We start from the raw sequence: 18,744 nt of genomic DNA, 5'->3' as shown, positions 1-18,744 counted from the left end.
GTACAACATTCAGATTTCCTTTTAACTTTCATCCGAATCTTGCCTTACATCTGCTTTCACTCCTTCCACTTCCGAACACGAAGCAGAAGCATTAATCTTTGGATGTTTTAACAGCGAAGCCTTTATAAGATGATAAACCTTTTGGGCTATTCCACTGAAGTGGTGATAAACAGTGCTATCTTAAGCTATGCGGTATCTACAGCCATGCCAAAAAATGACATCTTTGGTGTTAATATAATTAGATGTCTGTCAGAGTAATTCTTTTTCGCCTCACTGTGAGGATGATGTAATTTGATGCAACTTTTGCTAATAAAGCACTGAAGACAGAATCGTTCCCGTCTGTCTTTTAAGGAGTTTATTTATATAACGGCAGGTTTCTGAGCCAGACATTTTGCCTGAGTAAAACTTGGCGCACTGCTCGAGGAGATGAGTCATTTTTTACTGGTAGAGCTGATAATTTAAGGTCCTGTAGCCTTTTGCCGGTATTTACACTTCTTCGATAATGAATTCCCAGTCGTCGTCTATGATATAACCTAAAAACAGACCAGCTGCTAGAATATAATTGAGTGTAATCAGCAAATTGCTCTGCTATTACAAAAGTCTAGAAAGTGCTGACCCCCTCTCTGTAAATTTGTTCTGAAAATACAGTTTGAACTCAGGTGTAGTCAAATTACAGGAATTACCTTTAAATGCCTTTAGAAGGAGTAGTGGAGAGCTGTGGTTTGGCAACCTGCAATCAGTGGGAGCATCTATGACTTTACAGAGCTCTTCAGAACATCTTAGAGGTCACTTTCTCTTCCACTTTATGCCTGAAAATGTCTCAGGGAAATGACAGGGCACGGTGATCTGCTAGGTAAGGGCTCCGATGTGTTACCATGGCACCAAAAATCTCTTCCCCATCTCCAAAAAGCATCCTCTTGTGGGGACACTTTATCCAAATTGTCTGCTGAAAGCTTCATAAAATTCATACTTTGCTTTTACTCCCTGAAGTTTAGCAGAAAGACACTCATATTGCACTTTTTTGCCTCTCCCTTTTCTCCCCTTGCTCGTCGTTGTTTAGCACCGACACCTTCTATTTCAAGAATGCTGATGAGTCTTCCCGACATTATTAATTTGGCTCCTATAGAAAGGTTCCCTGATAAAAGTGCAGAGTTCAGAAACATGCTCTGTCGTAATTAAAGCTAATGCTGCCAAGCGTGGTTGAAGACAATGCCAGCCTGGTTAACGATTTCCGAGCGTGTCTCGTCCACGCCACCTGTTTTCGTTTAGCACTTTTCAGCAGCTGTTCGCATAATTATGCTTGCTGTCAGTGCAGGGACCGGGAGGGTGCGCCGCAGCATTGTGCTATGCCGATAAACAAGGTAGTTAAAGGCCACTTATGGCGACACAGTCACTCTCCCGAAGGGGATTCGGCGTCTGTTTCCAGAGCACATAAAGAGTTGAAGTGTGTATGTGCAGTCGGACATAAGCAAAGCCTGAAATGAGAGGCATCTGCTTCATGATGTGCGTCTGTACTTTGGTTCCACTGAAACGCCTTTGCAAACATTCCCACTTGCCAAGTACACTTAGAAAGTCACCTTTTACTTTTTTTTTATGTTCTCTTTGATTAGCTGTAATCGCTTCCTAAATCGCCCACAGTGTCAAGCCAACCCTGTATATGGGTCTGTTTTTGGTTGCTCACAGTGAGATCCACTCTGTACCCTCCACAGTGCAGTGATGTAGACAGATCTGGCCTCAGATGCCCCCACAGAAACAGACTTTGCTCTGCTAATGAGTCAAATGAGCTTTCTCATGTAGAAAACCCCCAAAGGCAAACAGTCCCAGTTTGTCAGTGCTGAGTCAAAATCTGCTGGATTGGCCAGTGAAGGACATGTAATGTTAGTGCACAAACACTTCAAATCTGCTGCGTAACAGCTCTCAAGCCCTCATTGTACCTGGGAAAGGCTGGATTTGTTTAGAGGCTTAGAGGTATTAAATATTCGGCCCCTTTTGTCAGAAAATGTTGCGAGCAGAAACACCGCCAAAAGAAATTTGTGTTACAATACTTATCACGCGTGCACCACTTTTGCAATTACACCCATGGCTGATTTCTTTTAGCCCTTTTAAATTCATTTCCAATGACCTTTATGTCGCCAAATTGGGCCAAGTGTGGAAAGAAGTTTCCAGCAGTGTTAATTGTTTTAGGCAGTGATGTGCGGAGAACTCAGAGTTATGTGTGAATAGAAGTAATTGTGATTCATTTGCACTCTCTATTTCTCTCTCTCATTTCTCTCTTGCATCTCACTCTTGCTTTTTCTGTTGCCCTGTTTCTCTGGCAGACGCTTGCACACATCCAGCACACCTTTCTTATTAGCATGTGGCGGGTTAAGTGAGGTAGAAACAAAACAAAAAGGCATATTAAGCAGGCGGAGCTCTGTTGCTGGACTGATGAGCACCGCTTCCCTCTCTCTGCCCTCCTGTTCACCTGCTTGTGTCTGTGCTCAAATGCTGCCTCTATCACCCTCCCCTGCCAGGACAATAGACTGTAATGAATGGGTTCTACCCCATCACAGTGTTAATTAATAAAGGACTTAATCGTATAATGGACTGTGACTGCACGGCTGTGTCAGGGAGCAAAAAGAAAGCAACTTGGGCTTTTGTGATGAGCTGGCCAAGTGGCTAGTCACTTGAGCTATTGGGATAATGATAATAATATTACAGCCACTCCACGTAAAACTGGTTCAGTATTAAGTTTTGAGCACTGCGAGGTATGCATGCATAAGCTTATTTGCAGCCAGCTGTGGTATTATTTGGATTTTGTTGTGACTTTAAACATGTGATGCAACATGCAAACACTATTCTATTCCAACGTACAGTAACTTTGACCTTGACAACACTTTTAAGACCGGAGAGTCTACAAATATTTGTGAAAAACAGGATGGTTCATGGGCAATTGGCTGCTTTGTTGCAGTTTAAGAGCACTAAGGAACCCAGTTTTAACAGTGCGTACATGTAGACATGTGTCGAGGAAAAAATCAAAGGGGCCAAATCACCAAGCCAAAATACCTTCTTGAGAACTATTTTACAGATATAAACATGTCACTATTGAACAGTGGGGACACTCTATGAAAATGCTGGTAGCAGTCCAGCTGAGGAATGCAGGACAAGTGGGGTAGCCGTCATGTCCAGTTATGCCACTCAACTTCTGTAATGTAATCTAAAAATAAAGTTTGTGGTGAAATGTACAAGGCCAAAGGTCTCCACATCGAGGTAGACTTTGCTCCTGGCTTCAGCAGCCAGTAGGGATGGAGGTGGTGGAGACATTCAGCCATCATCTGTGAGTGCATCTCTGGATTTGTCACTCCATGTCAGCAGAGGATATCCTGCCAGAAAACAGAAAAGAATTTGAAAACATGTTGAACTCAAGATGTTGCATTGAGCGATTTGGGGTTTTGGCTGATAACACAGACATATTTTGCATGAAACGGCTAAACTTTGAAGTCGATTAAAGCATGAGACCTTCTCGTTCATCTGTTGTCAGTTCGTTTGCACCGTCTGTCCCAGGTGCATATACAGGGCAAAGCTTGAAACAATGAGCTGGCTTTCTTTCTTCTCCTGTTCAGAGATAGTTCAATCCAGCTCTGCCTGAGCTGAATCGGTGCAACGAGGTCTGTCAAGCAGCCTGACAAACTCATTCTTGGCTAGCGGCGCTTGTTCCTGTCTGATGAAAATGTTACACTGCTCTCTCATTCTCTGCCTTGTCCCACTATTCCCAGAACACAGCTCTGAGTGGGTGGTTATTCTGTCATCATCATTTTGGAAGAGAGCATGCACGCACACACACAAACACACACACACACACACATGCTCAGACTGGGTCCGTCCAAAGTAATTTTTTCATCCAGTATATTACTATCTTCAACTGCTGGGCTAAAAGCCTCTCCAGGGACATAATGCCCATCCACTATTTATTTTATTTTGATAAAAAGTCTTTGTTAAAGATAAAGACTGACCCTGACAATGACACACAAGGCCAATCATATACGAGTGTATTTTTAAAGAGTGGAAATTGTATTCTTGTGTTGCGTTGCTATGGGCGTGCATTGGAAACTAACCCTAACCCAACTGATTGCAACCTGAGACTTGAGTTAAGGTGCAATGTAGCAGCTATAACAGAAATTTTGACATTATTATCTTTACAAGCACTAAACAAGAACAGCAAGCCAAGCATTTCTGATGCATTAGATCTACCCCTGCATTGGATAACAAATTGTTTTTCAGTTGTTCAGTTTCCTGTTCTCTATCCGCTCCACTCGGCTGTCTGAGAAAAGCAAAGGGTCAGCTCCTGACAAGTGTCGGTGATTTCTGTAATGGAACCGGAGGCGTTGAAATGCGGTGCGATTGCATGGATTCCAGCGGTCTGAATTTACTAAGGGTCCAGTCGCTGACAAAGCCCTGCTGGCAAGTTGTACAGACAGGTGTACTGCCATTCTGAAAGCAGAAAAAGAAAAGCAGAGAGAAAGAAAAGGGGGCAGATAGGATGGCCGTCTGGAGAATAGGGGCTCAGTCAGAGGGTGTTGAAAAGAGCCTCCACCTGAACGCACCGCTGCATCCTAATAACTCCTCAGCCTCTGAAAAAGGGGAAAAAAAACACCTTATGCTCTATCTTCCCCTTCTTTCCTCTGCTTCACCCTTTATCCAAGCAGCTGTGAAGGGCACACACCTGGCTGCCATCCATCCGGCTGTGTGTGTGTGTGTGTGTGTGTGTGTGTGTGTGTGTGTGTGTGTGTGTGCGTGTATGTGTATTGATGTGCATCTATTTAAAGAGGTTTCAGGGTGGGTTTCTAGGGTTGATTGCTCTAACCGCCAGTATTGTTCATGTAGATCTGCCTCCACTATGCACATACAGTACAATCTGGCCAATCACAGTATTACAGCGCTGCTCTCAAGCTTCCTGTGGGGCAGTGAATGAGAAACACTCTCATTTCCTCAACAACTGCTGCTAAGGTGCTTTTGAGCAAGGTATCTCTCCCAAGAACTGAAACGGAGCAGCTCAATGGCCAATAACCTTCATGTATGGAAGACTTGTTACGTCCTCTCTGAGATACATAGAGACAGAAGCAGGGTCTCATTCTGAAACTGTTATGGTAGAACAACTGCAGACTAAGATCAAAGCTTTTTGTCTCAGCACATTTACTCAGCTTTCCCACTTACTTCAAATTGGCTATAGCTCAGGTGGGCACTGAACCACTGAATAGAAATTATTTTTAAACATTCTTGAATCTTTACCAGGTTTTCCCATTGTCAACACGCAGTCAGAAAGAAACTGCCAGCTCTTTGATGCCTCTGGTGTTTTCTCTACACCATCAGCTTTCTCTCACACCTCTTTTCCTCTTCTGTTTGGCTGCAAGTGAGGGGTAAAATACACAAATGCTGTTCCTCTGGTTATTTTTTACAGATGGTCTTTGTTAGACGCCAGTGGAAATTGTCAGAAAAGACTGGAGTGGTTGTTTGATGGACTATTTTCCGTCTGAATTGATCGCGCTGGGTGTTGGACACTCAACAGTAACTCTCTCACACCTTTCTGGCAGTTGAAATGAACCATTTTTTGTGTACCACACATGAGAATCTGCAGTAACAGCCCTGCTACAAAATGCCACTATGGTAATTTCCAACAAAAGGCCCATGGATCGCGAGGGGAAGGGGGGTCGGGTTCTTAACATGTCACAATTATCCTTCAAAGGGGTGTTGTTCAAAGGAAGCCACTGTTGTTTGAGCACCAAATTGCTACCTGGCGTTTTCAAAGTTCCCGGCTGTCCCCACTGTTCCTACACCAAGCTCATGACGGTGGAAGCGAATTAGCAGCGCTCGGCTAGACAGTACGGCCAATTGACGATGACAGCCCTGAGCTATGTGACATGCTTTCCATCCATTCGCTTTCTTCTCCGGCTCATCTTTCTCCTCTTTATCTTGTCTCCCGCCTGCTCTCCATTTTCTTGTCATTCACCGTCCCCGTTCTTTCAATTTTCGTTCCGCTAGTCTCGGTTATCTTTTTTTTTTTTTTTTGGTTCCCTTTGTTTTTCTGTCTTTTCACAAAAGTTAAAGTTAGATGCTTCACGCAGCCACAGTGTCATTGTAGTTAGGCTCAATAACAGTTTGCCAAGTTGAGTCATCAGCCCAAAATGCTCAGAGCTCTGTGCAGATTTTTGTGCTTTGTCTTTGTATCTTAAGGTTATTAGTACAGGAGCAGTGCCAGAGGAGTTACACAAATTCACTTTGTTTGTCTTTGTGAAAGCCAACTCATAGAAGAGAAAATTAAAGCGAAAACTCTCTCTTTCTTTAACACCCACAGCAGCCAGAGGAAGATGACATGGTATTAACCCCTGATGGCACACGAGAGTTCATGACCTTTGAGATCCCTCTGAATGACTCAGGCTCAGCAGGCCTTGGGGTCAGCGTCAAGGGTAACCGGTCCAAGGAGAACCACACCGACCTGGGCATCTTTGTGAAATCCATTATCCATGGAGGTGCTGCTAGCAAGGCAAGTAACTAAACCTACCCACCCACTTACGCTCTCACCACCAGTGATTTGGGAAAGTTTTTGTTCCTGAGTTTGAAACCAGAGACTTATAACATCATTAGAATTTGTTCCAGAGAAAGCGATCAGGGATACAGGATTGTGATCGTGGTATTTATTTAAATTTTCTGGGAGAAAGGGTACATGGGATCCCTGAAATCCCACCTCAGGAGCAGCTACAGACTGAACATGTGTTCTTGTTCAAACCTAAAGTTGATGAAGATGAGTATTTGATGAACGTGATGCAAGTATTTGATGTCTTATCTTATTTCCCCTGATGGTATTTATCTGCAGGATGGGCGTCTGCGTGTCAATGACCAACTCATTGCAGTCAACGGGGAGTCGTTGCATGGGATGACCAACCAGGAAGCCATGGAGACCCTGCGCAAATCCATGTCTGTAGAGGGCAACAAGCGAGGGATGATCCAGCTCATTGTGGCCCGGCTGGTGTCCAAAAGCAACGAGGTAGACTAACTGTCAGAGAGGAGTCACACTGACGTGCTAGGGACTAATTGGCATCACAAGAAGTCCGATTTAATTGGTCTGCCTCTGTTCACTTCATTAATCAGATATTATTATTAGTATTCTAATCATGAGCTACCATCGCGCCAAGATGGACTGTGCATTCACTTCCCCCATGTGTCCACACATGGAGTATAAGACACCAAATGTAGACACAAACTCAAGAAACACACATGCATGGTTTTCTGTGGCCAAGTGGAAGAAATATGAAGAAGCTACATTTGCACTGCACTATATAAGTGGCTTTGCTCTACCTTGCCACTGGCCCTAATCTGTCCCCCAAAGGTTTTTGTTGCTCTGAGATAACTAAAGGAGGACATTTATGAAGCAACCACACCACCATGCAGATCTTCAAACAGTCCCATTTCCTGTGTGAGATAGGTGATACTGTCTCACCCTTCCTCCCTCCCCATTCTCTGTGTGATTTTCTTTGCCGACGGTGGGCCTTGATATGATATCTAAGAAGCACTTCACTGACTTATGATTGACAGGCCTGCGGAATAACGCTGTAGGATAGGCAGATAAAGGAATATGTATTGCGGCTAGGTGGATATTTGTCATATAGCAAGAGTCAAGAATATTGAAAGAGAGGGGATTTCAACCTCATGAAATCCCCTTTGTGGCAGTGAAATAATCCCAGCCTTCCTTTCTTTAAGACAAACTGTGTTCTTTCACATTCTGAAGTACAAACCAAGATGAATGCAAACATGATTTAGGTGCATGTGAAATGCGAAGCACAGTGTGGCTGTATTTCAGGACTGTGGATTTATGTGTGAATACTACAACACACTCACATACGTTCACTCACCCTGCAGCCAGAGGTTGTAGATCAGGTTTGATTAGTGTTGCTCTGACTCTAATTGGAGCCTGTGTCCCGTGGCTGTGTGTCAGTTTGGAGTATCACGCTGAGCCCCAGTCCCCCTCTCCGCCCTTCACCCTCCCTGCTGGCCCTCATCCCCGGAGCACTCACTCTCTCTTTCTCTTTTCACCGCACATTATCACCATAACACCATGTTTCTTCTTGTTTTAATGGCAATTTTCACCTCCTGCCCCCCAATTTAAGGTACTCCATAGTTTAACAGGTAGACATCTGATAAGTACAGCCAGGGGACTGGAGTTGAATTCTCACAGGTATCACTCTTTTATAACCATACATTACTGTTCACTATAAGAATTAAGGACTTGAAGCCTCTCAACTCAACTCATTTTGTTAAGCAAATAATGCAAAATGCAACTTAAACCTCAACCTATAAAACTCAATAAGTACCATTTGTATATTAGCTGTTCTAATCCTATGCTCTAATCTTATTTGTTTTCTTGTTTGTCAGAACAGAGTACATACAGTACAGCACCAGTGGGCAAAAATGACTTATCTAAAACAGGAAGTAACAGTCTTAATGTGAAATGTGGTTCTGAAACACAAAATGTTCCTCGTAACAACTTTAAAATGCAATAACGTATGAGTTGTTCACCATGCGATGATTTACTTGAACTTCCATCATCATTCAGTTAAACCCTCTCAGGCTACGAACCCGCCTTTCTGCTGTCGCTGACCAACAGCACCGCATGCAGAACATGCAGCCTTGTCATTCATCTGAAGGAGCCCAACAATGGTGCCAACACAGAGGGGCCAGGGTGGTCCGACAAAATAGTTGAAGGTTTCTCAACTGTTGGTGCAATGCAATGCAAGGGCAACCCTCAGCATTAGATTACCTTCTTATACAGCCATATTTCCACTGTTTACCTCAAAATCGCTGTAGTGAAAGATGAAATGATTGCTGTCATGGTAAAGTTTCAGTGTAATGAAATCCTTCCCTTATAATAATATAAACCACTGTGCAACAATTTTGCATCTTGCAACCCTTGAAATGAATGGATCTATTACTCCAACTGGGCTCCCTGGATTGCATTTGCTGCACCATGCATTTTTTAAAAGCAAAATGCAAGGCTGTTTTCAGTCCACACCCCTTTCTCTTTTCCTTCAGCCTTCACTCCCCCCCTCCACCCCACCCCATCCACCCAAAATAGGGGAGAGGACACTTGTCCCTCCAGGGAAAGCCCAACCCCAAGGTTCAGTGAGTTCCATCACTTCGGTCCAGTCACTCTCCTGTCCTCTTTAATCCCTCACCAGCAGGCAGACAGGTAGACAGACTGACACTGAGCAGACAGTTAAGGTCACAGACAAACAGTCAGACACAGCAAAAATGCTTCTTTTTAATATTAAACTATCACTCTGTCGGTGGAAAGATGACGTTTGATGAACTCTATTGCATTTTTGATCCATTTAGATCACAATTTAGCGATATATTTTGACAAGGTTGCATATAATTTGATTTCAACATCAGTTGCTGAGAGACACTGTATTGATATGTAAAGCAAGTGTGACACAAAAGGAGATGTAGCACTGCACTTCAGATTCCATCCATTAAACTGCCATTACAGGCAATCATGCACTGCTGAAGATCCAGTGTTTTCCAGAAGCTTAGCGGTTTGAGAAGGTGCCATGAAATCACCAGAGGGAATTTTAATATACTCAGAGTAGAGAAAAGATAAGATTGTAAATGAAGAATTTAAGGTCAGTCGCAAAAATAAGAAAAGCAGACGTTAAATGTCGACACAGGCCCCCGGCAGCCGCCTCCCCTTTCTTCCCGGCTCTGCTGTGTTGGGCAGGCAGATATGTGGGGAGCCAGCGCCAGTTTGCCACTGTCACCCAGCCGAATGGGAGTGAGCACTGGAGGCCACCATTGAAATGAATCAGATCCATCACTGTCTGCAGGGGAGAGGAGCCAAGCAGCCCGGCCTCATGGATCAGAGGGGGGGACTTCGATGGGTACAGCGTATCCAGGCCACCCCGCTCCATGAAAATTACATTGATTTCATCATTGCTTGGTCCTGTGGGCTAAAGCACGATCGAATTTGTTAAAAGAGAGCAGCGTAATGTTTCTTGGTGGTTTAAGCTGCCTTGGTGTTTGCAAAACCAAAACCACACCAACCCCTGAGCCCTGTAACACATGGATGAAAAATCTTAATGGAAATGTGAAATGTACTACGTGACACTCATTGTGTGACCACTCACAGTAGCCTCTTCACAGGCATGCACACACAAATATACAACCCTACAGACACATGCACTTCCACATGTTGCCCAAGGTCTCCCAGAAGCCCATTTGCTTTCAGCAGGACATATCTGCTCTGTGGCAAAGACAAGAGTTTTAATAGGCTAACTTATGCTGCTGATGGCCCATGATTAAGCCCATGTCTGAGGTGGAGTACCTGGTCTTTTTATGCTGCCATTAAAGGAGTGGTGATGAGTGGCTTTTGCCTTTGGTTAAAATGAGAGTTTTTCCTGACCTCGAGATAAAGGAAGAAAACACTTGAGCACGATTAAGGATGTACTCACGTAAGCAGCAGTATGCACTTTGGAAGCTATTTTTAATGTAGCACAAGCACAAACAACCTCATTCAAAACCTGATGAGTGTGGACCTTTTGCTCTCTAAGCTTGCAAATACAAGTCGAAATTTGTGGAGGAAGACTACACCAACTTTTCCACCTCTTCCAAGTGTAAAAACATTTATGAGATTTTTTTTATATATTTTTTTTTAATGTTCTGCATTTCCACTCTGTGCAGAAAGGTGTGAAATAAGAGCAGGCAGCTGGAATCCCATTGAGTGAGTCAAAGATGCTTTCGGACAAAATCAATAAAATCTAATTCAGAAGAGCTGATGAAGCCTCCTAAATTAGGAAGTTATGACTGCTTTTGGAAACTATTCCTTATGTAAATACCTTATGATGCATTTGATGTGCAATCAGACAGAAGACAATACGCAGAAAAAGGTGTACTTAATAAGGTTTTGAATGTGCTTAGTACACACACAAACACAGAAACCCAATTACACACTTTATCCACACACTGCAGAATAATTAATTTTTCCTCTGTTCTGGTTCCACAGATAGCCCTTGTTTGAAAAACTACCATTCTGCCCCAGATAGTCAAGCGATATGATTGGTCACTGCCAATTTGTTTGAAGCATTGTAATTGCGTTGCTGCTTCAGAGACTGTATAATTCCTCTTTCTATATCTGAGTTCTATTAATAAAGCGCCACATGTGTTTAAGTAATTAAATTTATGAAAAGTCATTTCCATCCTTTTTTTTTGGCCACACTTCCTGAATGTTCCCCATCTTCTGCAGAGACTGATCCTCCAGTCATAAAGTCCTGTGGCTGAATCAAATGCAGATCTCTTACAGGAGTTTGGTCATCAAAAGTCACTGTTAAATCTGTTTTCAACTTTCTGCCCTCAATTATTAGTAGTTTCTTAAAAATGCGTATGCATTTATTCAATAATTCCAGCATTGACTCTGATATGTCAGTGCTTCTGTACCGCCCATGTTTATCACCACTTCTATGTGAGAATTTGAAGATGTAATCTTGCGTATATTTCTGGAGGCGTAGCCGTTTCTTAATGATACAGTATTGTTGCAAAGATGGAGGAGCCTGCAACAGTAGCAGTTTTCCACTGGCTTGAAAGTAATTTCCTTGGCAATGGGGAACACTGAGCAAAGTGTAGCACAAATGTAAAAAATTGTAATGTGCTGAGGTGAGAGGTGGCAGAACAAAAGGGGACTTTTTCTGGCAGTGAAATAGAGCCTAATTAATTAGCAGTTTAATTGAATGTGATCTTAGCTGATCTGCTGTCCTCATCTCTGCTGTGGCTTAAACCGAGAATCTGACCATTATATGGGCAGAACAATGAAGTCTGCTTGTCATGAGACATCGTTATGAGAAAACTAAGGTAGGAAGACAGCAAATGTGTGGAGATTTATCGTTATCTCATGTCACTAACATAAGATGGATTTCATGTCTGAGCTTAAAGCCCCCTCGTCCTGCTTATGAACTTTCACTCAGTGGTGGATGTTTGTTTCTGTCTGCCGCACCAGCCACGGCAGTTCATGACATTACCGAGATATTTATCACACCAGCATCTAAAAGCAGACAGGCTGATGATAAGCATGCTTGTGGCTGGGTTTCATTTCTCTGATTTGAAATTCATCACACGATGTACGCACACGCCTCTCTGCGCGTTTCTGATGTTATTTATGATGGAGATCTCCTGCAGACATTGACTATTTTTGACATACGGGCCGTCTTGTTGTTGTTGTTGTCCTTCCTCACTACTGCAACTTTCCAATGAAGCACCACATTAATTACAAAAACAGTTACAAAAACATACCTCCGCCTCGAAGCCTCGCCACAAAATCTCTCTCATCTTCCCTGTCTGTGTTTGCCACGGAGATACTTCGCTCGTTCCACACATCTACAGATTGAGCAGAATTTCACAGTGAACTATTTTTACGTTGTCGTGCTCCGCCATGGAGCTCTCGTGATAACTCATAAGACGGAGCTTCTGCCCAAGGATGGCAGTGCTTTCAATTCGGTTCTTCACTTCAGATATTTCTAACTTTCACTTTCTTTTTGTGCTTGTCTCAGCAGAGCTTTCTATCAAGACTAGCCTCAAGACATAAATGTAAAGCTTTTATATAAAGCAGTCTCCCTCTTTTAACCACTTGAAAAACTTTCCAGTCCAACAACCACAATTATGTAAATACCATGTGGTCCAAGAAACCACCACAAAGTGGCCCAGTGCATTTAGTCACCTGAGAAACTGTTTTCTCATCTCCTTCAGCCCCTGAAATAGTACCACATTTACAGAAATGTCCAGCCGTGTCTGTTGTTCCTCAACTAATGAACCACTAGTGATGTCGACATTTGCTACACTGCTGAGGTTTTGATAAACATGACAGCTAATTAAAGTCAATGCCTTAAATTGAAGGAATGTGACAGGCCTGTAACAGCATGATGACTGGGCAACATGACGAGTGGGGTGAGGGGGGTGAACCCACATTTACAAGCTGACAGAATGACTAAAACTTCATATTACATGCAACAGTAGGTGGAATCAAAATGATTTATAGGTCGTTGCTCTATCTGTGGACATTTGCTTTGTAATGATGAGCAACTTTGGATTATATTTTACCTTACTCATCTGTTTTGGAACTAACCATTAGGAAACATGGTCAGGTAATGGGCAAGCTGAAACACTGTTTTATTATTGATGAGAAGCAGCAGGGGGTACAGGAGAAAGATCAAAGCAGCGGAGACTTTGTTCCCTGCGTTCACAACTAGCGTTGTTCCATCACAGGAGCTTGCAGATATGGTAGCTTAGTTAACCCTGTGAGCAGAATAGATGTAACAGCTTAGTCTGTATATAAAAGAGCGCCAGAGCAGTCTCCTCAGCATGCCGATGGCCCTGTTTGTTATCCATTCCAAAAGCATTGCTGTCACTAAGAGAACGTTTATGCAAAGAGACAAGAGGGAAGGAAGTGGCTGGCCCTAACAAAAGATGCTCACTTGGATGAGAGAGAGCTGATCGATAGAGTCTTGAGAGAGCTATCAATCAGGACCCCGGCCTAGTAAATTATGGTTTTATTAGTATTGAGCTGACCACTGCTGGGAGAGACCTTAAAACATTGAGATGCCGGCCCACATCAGAAGCCAGAGAAAGGGAGTGGAGGCTGCTTCGACCCCATCCCCCCAACTTAATATGGAGTGATTGAACTCTAGTTAGATCATGACATGTTGGGACTATTGCTCCCCTGTTGTCATAGCAAATAGCAGTGATTCATGGAAAGTGGATAGAGCGAGGGCGCAGAGCGGTGCACTCTGGGAAATGCAGTTTGCGGTGATGCAGTGACTAAATTGAGGAAAGCAGATCGCAGGGCAGCAGAAATGCAATTCCGCTGCTGCTGGGCCCTCATTCCCAGCCGGCTCTCCGAGGACTAACTCATTTAGGAGCAGCAGGGGAAACTCAATAGGACCAATTGAGAAAATAATATATTGAATCTGGTGGTTGAGTGGGCTGCTTGGGCACGGCGGAGGACTGCAGAGGTGAAGTGTGTGCTTTAGTGTCTGGAAACCCAAGTGTTGTTAAGCAACATACACTCGTGTGTGTGGATACGTATACACACACATTCCTTTCACTTAGCAGCATTATACATGTGGTCTTCGCTTGTTAGATGTATGTGATACTATTGCACTGTGGTTGAGTTTGGCTAACATGAGCAGAGGACTGTCAGCTCCAGACAGATTACAACCAGAAATACAGATCCCAACCAAAGAGAGGAAAAGAAGATGAAAGAGAATTTGGTTGACAGTGACTGTGAGAGAAAAGTAGAGTTGGCAAAAGTGTCAGAGGCCCCCAATGTATTCTGGAAATCTTTGAAGTTTGAGTAAAACTGATGATTTAAAAACCTTGTTGAGTGAAAATGTATTAAAGGAAGCTCATATGAAACAGAATCATTAAAAACATAATCCATCCATCCATCCATCCATCCAATAATCTTTTAGCATTATGGTATCAGTTAGCTATTGGGTAAGAATTTAAATGCTTTGAATTTAAATTAGCCACATTAGCAGCATGACATGTTGGTAAATGTTGCAGTCCACCACCTTGTCCAGACTGTGATTGGATGGATTGCCACGAAAGTGAGTCTGCTGACTTTTCCTCTTGCTCCACCAGTTGGTCAAACTTTTCTGCAGTACCTACGACTGCACTTTTCACTTATCTCTACAAGATTAGATGATTAACTATTTGGGAACCATCTCCCATTCACAAAGAACAGCAGCCTGTCACTGTCCCAGCTTTTGAGTCCAAATTCGTGATCGCAAGTAGTGTTTGCACACGGCTTGTTGTGCTGTAGATGAAGTTGATGGTTCCCCTGTGGTAGTGTCCAGTGTCGGCCTAGATCCTCATCACATGTAATTTCAGAGGCACCGAGACAGGACAGATTGTGTCTTTAGCTGGAGAAACAGCAGTGGTGCAGCAGTTGCACCTGACCAGGAGATATTCTCACATAACCTGCTGTTGTGCTCATTTCCCATCTGAGTGATGTTTTGGTGAAGTTTTACTAAGAACTCCTAAAAGTCCTGGGCAACCAAACTGGGAAGCACTGACATTAGATGAGGCTCTAGGTGGATGTGAGAAGCTAATGAAAGTTGGGTATCTCGCCAGCAGGGAGGTGAGTTGTGCCCTGGGCAGGATGCAGCAGCTTAAGGACTGTAATTATGGCATTATGGTGGAGGTTGACTGGATTAGGGCCACGGCAACAGGCTGAGACCAGGATAGAGGGCCAGGAAATGGCCATGGACTACACATTATTAGCCTCAGTTGACAGCTTAAGTCCAGCCCTGTCAACACGCTGCTTCCTCTCCCTCACTGCCCTCCATGCTCAAGGTCAGGCAGATGCTGATGCGCATGCAGAAACATGTGTGTGCATTAAGCACAAACGCATATAAACACAAACACACGTGCACCTGAGTACAGGGACGGAGAGACAAACAACAGCATCACCTTGAACACACAAGCACATGGGCAGCGAGTCCAGAGGGAGCTGAGCAGCAGATGATCTTGACTGGGCTCAGTGTAAGTCACAGTGCTCTGCCCTCTCTCTCAGTCAACAGGATAATCCACTCTGGAAATGACTAGATTAAGACAGATTAAACACACGATGAGGCCATGAGAAGCGGTGGTAAGAAAGCACTAAAATCTCTCCAAAGACGCTGAAAAACATAAAGGAACACATCCGCTTTTGGAGAAATGAGCTCCTTGATCAACTTGCTGTTCTTGTTTGGGCACTGTAATATCACAAAGCTTTTTCTTTTTGCTTGGATTTTTTTTTTTTCCCTGTGGTCCGCTCTGTCCTTTTTGTCTTTTGAGGCGAATGTGTGCTTGATGCTCACGCTAACTATCCAATTTCCTTACTTTATTAACGCGCTGCCTCTGCAAAGTGCCTCTGTTCCTGGGTGTCAGAAGATATTTCTGAGGAAAAGACCTAAATGTTGAATCACCACTGCTACACTAAATGTCAGGTGACAGCAGAGAGTCCACATTTAACATGAAAATGCCACAGCTTGTCATGCATTAGTCAGTAAACCTTCACAAGTCAGTAAACATGCAGTAGAGTGCCAAAGCATTAGCATGCACAGAAGCAGGCTTAATTAATTCTGAATACACAAAGATTAAATTGCTGCCATTTTGTGTCCGTGTTAGGTTGATTCCAAAGTCTATTTGCCGTAGAAGCCAATGAATACTTTTTAGAATAAGCCTGTTCAGCTCTCAGAGATAGATAGACGGTGACATAGTTGTCTTTCTGAGATCTATTCCTCTTGACACATTCTATGCATAGATTTCATATCACTTGGTTCTCAGCTGCTTGCTCTCTGTTCCACTCTGTCCACACATTTTTCTACCGCTTACCTAAAACCCTCCATCTTACTTCTTTTCAGCTCGTGACAAATGACAAGTCCCCAGATCTGAAACAGATTAAAAAGTGCCGAGAGGGGTTGAGTTAAAGAGAGGGAAGCGAGTAAAATAAATCTTCATTTCAACAATTTGAACCTTGCCGAGTCTGAATCATCCAGGGATATGCTTTTTATTAGAAGGCTGGCAGTGGCCATGGCTCTGATTGTAATTGCGTTGACCCAGCCCCCCATTTCTCACACACACACACACACACACACACACACACACACACACACACACACACACGCTGCCTCTTTCCCTCCTCGCAACCAGCTCTTATCAGCACGCTGTTCGGATAAAGTCCTGCGCTCTCAACCTCATTAAACCTTTCATTTATATTAAACAGCCGATAAGTCCCTCTGCCCTGGTATGTGTCTCCCAGGGCATGCTACTCCCAGGAGATGGCGACTTGGCAGCACCCACACTCTGCTGGGGCCTCACTTCCCACACCCCCGCAAGACTCTTTTTTTTTTTTTTTCCTGTTATTCCTTCAATTTGTTTACCAAAAACTCCACCACCTACTCTCCTTCTTCTTCCCTCCTCCTCTTCCTCCTGCTCCCCTGTCTTCCTGCTGAGGTTGTTGTGTGATCTTTTACTCCCCTTTCTCTTGGCCGGGAGCCAGCAGAGTGTTGTGAGACATCAATATTAGCCAGGGCCTCCTGGTTTAAAGCATGCTTGAGGTACAGAGTTGAACTGCGCGAGACTATCTAGCTGTGAGGGAGCTATCTGTAATAGGTCCTGTACAGGGAGTTGAGTGCATTCCCGCGGCTGCCCACAGGCTGCTATGAAGCATTGTGGGAAATAAGGCCGAGGCCTAAGCTTTATTCTCTAACTCTCTGCACGTGGATGTGAGATTTTTCTTCTCTCTACTTCCTGAGTCTGGCTGCGGTAGCTCCATTGTCTCTAAAAATGCCACATTTGACAGACTATTGGCTGTTGAAGACTCGACACAGCATCTGGGCCCAGTGGTCCCAGACCCAAAGACAAACCGCTAACTGTGTCCCCGTGTCAAGGCGCATGCATCGGGTGTACAGTGAGCTCAATAAGCAGCAGTGCGGCCTATCGACCACATGGCAAATGTCACTGGTCCATTTACTGGGGCTTATTGTTAGAGACAGCTGTCTGTCGGCCTATGGGAAATCCATGGAGCTTTATCCAGCTCGGACCACTACGGAGCCGTTTCACACTGCTGAGCCAGAAAATACTGATGTAAGCCGAGATGGACACTGAAAGCCCCGTTCCATGTTTCTGGAGTATTGATGGCATCACATTAGCAGCCTTATTATGCAGACCCATTTCTTCTTTTGTGGATGAATTTGCTTGTGTGTGTGTGTGTGTGTGTGTAGCTTCCAATTTATATGACACATTTCCACGAAACAATAATCCATAAACGACTGTGAAATATCCAGGTGGACAAGGCTCTTTATTCCGTTTTTTAAAGCCTTATCTGTTTTTGACCGCTGTCAACACACTCTCACGTGGGAAGGCACAATAAATGTTTCCACTGCAAACAAATGGGTGGATCAAGACTTGACTGGAGGCTCAATTTAATTTCTAGGGGGTTCGATACACAAAATTACATGAAATACTGTATAAATGTTTGTAGCACAGCATTAGCAGTGGTTTAAGCAATACAGTAGTTGCAGCACATGAGGCCATATTGTCTCAAACTGTTGTGCTGGAAATGTGAAAATGCCTCAAATAGTTATAGTGAAAATTTTTCATACTGGCCCTTTAAGAAAAACATCATTTTACAAACAGTTTATCAGACTGAGTAGACAAATGATTTGGCACTGTATCTATTTGTGCACCCTATAGATTAATCTCTCTCCTTGTCTCTGCAGGAGACCCCTGGCAGCCCTCCGGCTTTAGAGCGTCCCATAAACTCTCTACTGGACAACCACGAGCGCCGGATTTCCCACTCCCTGTATGAAACCATCGAAGGCTTGGACAACAGCTCCACACCGCTGCCTAATATGATCGGACGTATTGGTGAGTCACATATCAGCAAGGTCCCCACACCCTCCCCCTCAGCACCTTCATGTCTCTTTCTTTGAGAGAAAACACCACAAATTGGATTTTTTTTGGCCGGTCACTCCCCTTTCACGCTGATAGGAAGTGTGGTTGACCTGCTCACCTCATGATCATTGGATATGTTTTTCCCTTGAATTGGCGCCATCTATAAACTGACATTCCCTGATCAATTTTAACATCAACCCCCCTCAACCAGCATGTTCAAAGTCCCCCCCGCCCTTTATTGCAACGCGTCCCAAGGTGCGCTATTTCACTACTCAAACCTCTCAGGGA

General features: G+C 43.8%; 1 protein-coding gene across 2 annotated transcripts in view; it reads left to right on the top strand.

Annotated features, from left to right (window-relative positions):
• Window positions 1–18,744, top strand: part of LOC121623719 (partitioning defective 3 homolog) — a 323,624-nt gene that overhangs the window by 174,236 nt on the left and 130,644 nt on the right. For both annotated transcript variants that reach the window (XM_041961133.1, XM_041961132.1), the window contains exons 13-15: window positions 6,332–6,520; window positions 6,851–7,021; window positions 18,282–18,429. In XM_041961133.1, the coding sequence (XP_041817067.1) occupies window positions 6,332–6,520; window positions 6,851–7,021; window positions 18,282–18,429 (508 nt within the window). The remainder of the gene's footprint in view (window positions 1–6,331; window positions 6,521–6,850; window positions 7,022–18,281; window positions 18,430–18,744) is intronic.

This window comes from Chelmon rostratus, chromosome 20 (assembly GCF_017976325.1).
Source record: "Chelmon rostratus isolate fCheRos1 chromosome 20, fCheRos1.pri, whole genome shotgun sequence".
NCBI classification, from domain to species: Eukaryota; Metazoa; Chordata; class Actinopteri; order Chaetodontiformes; family Chaetodontidae; genus Chelmon; species Chelmon rostratus.
Note: the sequence above shows the minus strand (reverse complement) of the source record. Positions and strands in the feature narration are given on the sequence as shown.